This window comes from Heloderma suspectum, chromosome 1, assembly GCF_057233095.1.
Source record: "Heloderma suspectum isolate Gila_16-S chromosome 1, 16-S_ref, whole genome shotgun sequence".
NCBI classification, from domain to species: domain Eukaryota; kingdom Metazoa; phylum Chordata; class Lepidosauria; order Squamata; family Helodermatidae; genus Heloderma; species Heloderma suspectum.
Window position 1 is genome coordinate 347007159 of NC_139458.1, and position 7297 is coordinate 347014455.

The following is a 7297-nucleotide window of genomic DNA, read 5'->3' on the forward strand; positions in this document are numbered from 1 at the left end:
TTACAGTACTGGACTTTCTTTTCACCACCAGACACATCCACAGCTGAGTGTCCTTTCAGCTTTGGCCCAGCCGCTTCACTCTTTCTGGCGCTACTTGGACATTCCCTCTGCTCTTCCCCAGTAGTATATTGGACACCTTCCAACCTGAGGGGCTCATCTTCCGGCGTCATATCTTTTAGCGTTGTGATACGTTCCATGGGGTTTTCTAGGCAAGAATATTGGAGTGGGTTGCCATTTCCTTCTCCAGTGGACCACATTTTGTCAGAACTCTCTACCATGACCTGTCCGTCTTGGGTGGCCCTGCGCGGCATAGCTTATGGCTTCACTGAGTTATGCAAGCCCCTTCGCCACAACAAGGCAGTGATCCATGAAGGGGAAGTGAGGCTGCTTGTCCCCAAAAGAGAAGTGGTAGCTTGTAAGGCCAATAGCGATGGGCTTCCCAAGTGGCCAACGTGCTCTCTGCCTGTTTTTGCGCAACCACCTTCAACTGAAATTGTTGGAGGCCATTCTGTGACAGGTTCCATACGAAACATTTTTCGCGGGGTGAAGCATCCAACGATCATGATACTGTTGCTGATGGGATGCGACGCTGCTTAGGTGTACTTGCAATGGGTGGACATACCAAAGAGAAGTCCCACCCTGTGGTGACCTCTTTGTGTGAAGCATAGACTGTCTTTGGTGGTCCTGGTATCAGTGAGGAGGAATCCCTGATGGGCTAAATGCTTGACTTTGGGGGCCGATGTCTAACTCTGGATGAATGTGCCAAGGGAATACCACTACCAGGTGTAACTAAGTGTTATTTCCCTCCTGGCTAGCAGAATTGTCACCAACTTGTCATAAAATGGCATGATGGGTGGCTCAACATCTGAGTGCTTGTTGTAGGTCATTATTGTTTAAACTTCAGCCCATACAGCTTTTCCTCACACTGTCATCTGCTTAGAAAACCATGGGAACAGAGTGTCATGTGTGGTGCTCTGTAGGGCCTCCTGTGCCTCTAGACTGATCCAGAAGGTGATGAATACATCTAGTGCACATCAGTCCAGAACCTGGTGCATAGTCTTTGGGTTTGGCCGTGTTGGGAAGATTGCACTTGAGAAGGTGCTTGCGTTAACTGAGTGGCTTGTGAGAAGGGCTCAACAGCCGGTGAGAATAGTGAAGGAGAATAGTCCTCCTCCTCCATTTGGGACTCTGTTGTGCATAGAATTCTCCTAGCCGTCGCGATTCTTAGTCTGTAAAAGTGGCTGTGGAGTGAAGTAAAAACGACTACAAGTGGACAAGTCCAGAGGCAGCTGTCAGCCCCACTGGTTCCCATGCTCAGAGAAGCAGGAGGCGTTCGGCTCATCCTTAGGTTACTACCGTTGTTCTGTTTACTGAGGGGGCAGGGGGATGGCAACACAAATGGCTTAAAAGATCACAAGACAAGTGGAGCAGTCAGCTTTTTTGACACTCTTACCAAACAACTCTGTAGCCTTTTGGAACAAGCTTTGCACAACCCACAGTCCCATGTTCGGACAACATGACACAATAGCCCGTGACTGAAACAAGCCACAGCCAGCAACCTAACAAGCCATGGGTTCTCAGTGTGGGTTGTTTGTGGTTAACCACCCTCACTTAAGCCATTGTGTGGGGTTTACACAACACAACAACCCACAATAACAAGCCACCATAGCTTGTTTTATCGTAGGTTGTTGTGTCATGCGAACCAGGTCAATATAATATTACTTTGTTATTGTAGAAAATACATAGACACAATTGATTTAAGAGGTGTGCCAAAGGGCTGCTAAGCCCCATATTGCAGAAAGTTTTGTGGTGGTTTTATTAAAGGTAATTCCTTTTTGGACAAAGTATAGCATTACCTTTAGTTTTCCACTGCTGTAGCAGATATAAAAGGAAGGTTTGTGTTTAGCTTTGCATGACAAATATTTGTCACCATTTTGCTTTATTTATTTTTTCCCACCCTCGTGTTTTCAGCATAGATTTCAAACATATAAACTTTGCTTCAGTTGGTTTTAAGCATCTCCTGGTCATGGTACTACAGTATACTTTTTGAAAGTAATAGTAAAGCCAAAGAAAACACTGTAAAACAAAATAAAGTCTCAAAAGTAAATAGTGCAGTTTGTTGCCCTCCATATGGCTCACTGTCTAGAAGGTCATAAAGTGTGGGTCCCCTGTCTTCTAGTGGAACAGCTGGGTTTACACAGCATTTTTAGAGTGTTTAGTCTGGCATGGAGCCAGCCATGCATAATTTTTCCATTATGTGCATTTGATAGATGAGGAGTTGGGGGTGGGTAACTTCAAGGAACAAATTTGTGAGTTACTTCAGATTTTTATTAAAAGAGTCGTTTAAAGAGAGTATAAAGTAATGTAAACAAAATGAGAAGGTAGAGGTTAGTAACAAGGTAGATCTATAACGGCAAGTGAATATTGCCTACAGCCCAGGGGGAGTTTTGGGGAGGAATTTGTTTTGCTCTTTCACAAAGAACAAATACGCTGTATAGATCACAGGTAGAAATATATTATTTAGCTCCATGAGTCTTAAGGGGTTAGATATTAATATTGGGAGGTGGATTGAAAAATATTTGCAGGGTAGCCTAAAACTTGCCTTAGTTATTAAAATGGGATGGAACTTCCCATCGGGAGATTTCAGGGAAAGAATCTTGTAGAGTTCATTTCTCAGATGTCTTCTGTGAGATTCTTTCAGGGCCAAATTAGATTACATAATTCATGTCTTTAACCCTCATCTGGTTGATTTGTAAAACATTATTTATTTATTTCATTTTTATTCTGCCCAATAGCTGAAGCTCTCTGGTCGGTTACAAAATTAATTGTGGTATAGTGAAATTATGAAACCAGGATTTCAGCTTTGAAGCCTTTAAAATCTGTTGAAGATCTAGCTGTTTCATTTTGAGGAGCCATGTTTGTGGAGAAGTCAACTGGAGAGTGGCAAGAAATGTTGCAAATTCAATAATTTCATGAATAAAAGGACAGTCACTTTATATTGTTATATTTGGTTTGTGGATGTTGACTAAATTCCTCTTTATGTAAATTTCTTACAGAGCATAGGAAACTCGGCAATCTAACTGTGACAGTGAAAAAGACCGTCCCTTCTCCAGAATCCATACAGATCCTGTACCAGCGCATGAGATACGAATATGAGTTTTACTACTATGTCAAAGAGCAATTTCACCTACTAAAGCGCAAGTTTGGACTAAGATCTTCAAAGAGTAACTCTTTTCCTAGGCCAGAATTTGTAATTCCTTCCCCCCAGGAGACTGAAGAGCCAGTAACAGAAGATGAGGAGGAAGATGATGAAAAATGGCTGGAAGATATCTATAAAAGGTGATGCAAGCCAACACTCTCTCTTCTGACTAATGCTCCCAGGTTTTTCAAAAACTCTTAAGAAAATTCCTTAAGGAAATTAGTTAATGCACAGCAGCATTTAAAAAGATATTTTCCCCAGGTTGAACTGATAGAGTGAGACCCCTTTTTGGAAGGGTTTATTTGTTTAAAGTTTATTTTTGTTTTCCTTGGCTCCATGGGATCATAGTAGCTAGGACATACTTCCAAATGTGCCATCTTTTATTTAATTACGAATAACGTTGTCACCGTAAAATATTGCTGTATGTGGTACCTACTTGCAGAATGATGTAGATCACATCATAGGCCATTCACAGTTTTCACAAAACATGTTCCCTTGTGCTAGTATTTATCTCTTACAGTCTCATATGAGCACTTGGAATTAATAGCAGATTATTGGAGTTTGTTTCATCACCTGAATAGGCAATGATGTGCCATTGCCAACACACCATTGGACTACGGAAAATAAGTTAGACTACATTTCTTCTGTAGAAGCTCTCTGTGATAAGGACATTATCAAGAATACAAGTATGAATTAAGGGAAATTAAGTTGATGATGTAGTTAAATATCTGGGTGCATCAAAAGTACAGTGGCATTTGAAATTGATGAAAGCTAGAAAGGACAGTGTTCTTGGAATAAGGCTTTTTTCTTGAAGATGTTTAAGTTTGCCTATGGGGAAAGTGTGGGATGTTACTTTTTATGTTAAAAGGAGAAATAATGTTTAGCATGTTATTCCTAGGCTTGTTATTAGACAGACACCTAAAGGAGGAAAGCAAGAATATTCAAGCATCTTGGGAGAAAAAGGTTGTTCTATAGTCCAAAGACCATTTCTGTAATGCAGTAAACATATGAGCTGTTTATGCAATCGATTGGTTCTGAGGGATGTTCATGCTGAAGACAGAAGCATCTCACCAATATGCCTCAAATATTCGAGAGTAGTGAAGATCAACAAAATTGGGGATATGTGCTTTGATGCGTTCATTAAAAGATAAAAGATTTACTACAGTCCCTTCAGATATCATCAACTGTTTCTCTTTCACAGTGGCAGATGTCTAAACTTTACATCTAGCCAAGGGCAGGTACCTTTAACTTAAGGCAAGGGGGCAAGGAATCACTAGTGTCTTCATCACACTCCAATGTGTTCTGGCCAGAATAGTACAGTCAGCACGTATGATGGGTAATATTAAATTACTACTCTTTGGAGCAAGGGTAGAATAGGTTTGTTTTGTTTTATCAGCGGTACTGCTTCTTGTTTTGTGAACACCGAATTCCCTTACAAAAGCTTGTGGGCATCAACTAATGTTGTAAACCATTATCTATTGTATTCTTTTTTTTATTATTATACTGCTTCTAGCAGGATTTGAACACACATAAGACTCAACGACAGCATGGATGGATTCTCTTGTCACTAGTTACATCCTAATTTTGTGTTTCCAATGCACTACTCCAAAGGAACATACTGGGAGCAGGAAATACAGTTAATAATAATTAACCAGGATGCTGCATTGTATATTTTAAGTGGTTTCTATGAAATTACATTTAAAGAGTAATGATTAGTTTACACACTGTGGAATTGTCTTATTTTGGAAAGCAATTTAATACTCACACTTCAGGTTTCTTTTTCTTTTTTTTTTAAGGTTCCATTTTTTATCTATGTTGCAAGAGTCCTGAGAATTAACATGTTCACTTTCTCTGCAATTTCACTACTGCTTAAATCTATTTTTATCATTCTGTTTAATATTCTTTGCCATGAATACTTTGCAATGTTAAAAGCAACAGCTGTCAGGTGATTTACTTGCTGGGTTTTAATGTTGTATATTTTTGTACAAGCAACTTGGCCTCTACTCCCAGAAAGGTACTTCATAAATTTATTTGGCACATAAGCTTTTAAGATTCCTAACAACACACCATTTATCTGTCATGAAATAGATTTTATAATTTACTTTAAACAATTTAGAAGCACATTTTAAGTTTGTTAATCTTTTGACTTATTTATTGTGACTTTTCAGCACATCCCAAATTCTAAGTTACTCAGGAAAGGAGTTCATTTAAATGATTTTATTTTGGTCTGATGGTGGTTGTGTGTGTTTTAAGAATGAAAATCACTGTTATAAAACCTTCAGCCCATGACAGCCTTCTAGGAAGTGCCATACTTGTTTGTAAATCTCCATGAGAGAGAAAAGATGGGTTCTTGGCATATTTGAAAATAGCAGAGCATATATGTACATTAGGTTAGCGTAAATTAAAGCAGCCATTGTTTGAATAAAATATTCCTTAACTTATTCACTGACTTTGATACTAATGTATAAAGCATCCATATCACCGTCTTATTTTTAGTCCACTAATATTTCCATTTAGAACATATGCTATTCTTCACAAAATGAATACTCATCCAGTTCTGTCTCTTTTTTTCCTGGATGTAAAGGTCAAAGATTATCCCTTTGAACCACCTTGAAAAAGAGTGTTTTATAAAGCATAGTTTATTGGCTCAAGGCCATAACTTCTAAGCAGGTTCTTTTAAGATGACTTTGTTATACTTTGAATTACATTGAAGCATGAGGCCCAAAGGCTAAGCTTTTTTCAATTGAATGAGGAATACCATAAATATTTGGAACTGTGCTGCACTGTACTACACTGCACTACCCTGCCAATTTGCTTTATTGCTGTTGTGAAATCATTTTTAATGCATACTGGTAACAGCTTTGACCTGTGCGTTGCTTTTTTCTAGCTGACATAGACATGGGTGTGGTGATGCTTGATATCCAGGCTCAATGCTGTACTTGTCCACAGTTCTCAGGCAACTTTACAAAGTTTAAGAAACATAGGCAGTAAGTATCCAATGGGGCACAGCTGCTAATGTAAATTAGGTTGCAGAAGCATAAACGTCTCTAGTGCAATTCCAATAGTGTTAGCTGGTGCACCGATTTCCCTGGGAAAAACATTGCTTATGCTAGTGCAATGTAATTTATGTTAGCAGTTGTGCCACATTGGATACTGCCCATGTTTTTTCAAGCCAGACACACAAGAAACAAAATGGTATATTGTTGTTTTTTAGAAAGCCAAAAATTCCAAATAAATTAGATGAATAAATGGTTCATTAATTTATTTCAGTTTATTCTGAGGTGATACAATTGCATTGCAGTTATCTAAAATGTACTCACATCATTGTAAAAACATGAATGTCTTTGTTTCTTATAAAGATACATTCATTTGAAATTACATTCATTTTGTGGTATAATTTGCTAAACCAGGTAAAAAAACTGTACACTTTTAAGATATGTGGGTTCCAGCTGATAAAAGTAGTCAAATGAGACCCCCAACTTTTTTTTAAAGGGTGGAAAGATGCACACACTTTGCTAAGCGAATCAACATTGAATTGAGGTGTATACTCTTGCCTATTGTTTACCAAAAGTACATTTGAAAATAATTAAATTCCATAGAAATTAATAAAGGCCTGTAATTCACAATGATGAATGGTGCATTCTGTCCTTTTGTGTGTGTGTTTGTCTTTCTGTGTTGTAACTATTCCTGCAGTCTTTTTTTAAAATACCCAATGTGATGATTTACTGTAAAATCAATGGGTGTACAACTGAGCACAGTTTTCTTAGTTTATGTCCTCAAACTGAGTAGCTGATGGCATATTCTAGTGGAAGGATGAATTTTAAATCCATAAAGCATCAGAGCATTTCCTTTTAAAGACCTACACATTTTTCTATGATCTGTAAGATGGTCTTATTCCTAGTTTGCACTCCGAATAATTTTTCAGCATGGTATCATCCAAATGAAAAAATGGTCTTGAAGGTACACAGATACTGACAGAGGTTGCTTGTATCTTATGAATTCTCTAGAAACACCCAGCTTGTTCAAGTGGTATGTTGTCCTATATTGACGCAAAATGTCCAATTTCAGAACAACTGATTTAAAAATTGAATATTTAGA

The 7297-nt window shown here is 38.3% G+C and overlaps 1 protein-coding gene across 2 annotated transcripts in view; it reads left to right on the forward strand.

Annotated features, from left to right (window-relative positions):
• UST (uronyl 2-sulfotransferase) overlaps positions 1–6851 on the forward strand; it is a 186430-nt gene extending 179579 nt beyond the window's left edge. Inside the window, exons 8-9 of one of the 2 annotated variants that reach the window (XM_084827801.1) lie at positions 3057–3339; positions 4716–6851. In XM_084827801.1, coding sequence (XP_084683927.1) covers positions 3057–3339; positions 4716–4722 — 290 coding nt within the window. In that variant the 3' untranslated portion in view covers positions 4723–6851. Of the gene's footprint in view, positions 1–3056 lie in introns of both variants that reach the window. The other variant, XM_084827802.1, reaches the window with a different exon arrangement.
• Positions 6852–7297: the final 446 nt, after the last annotated feature.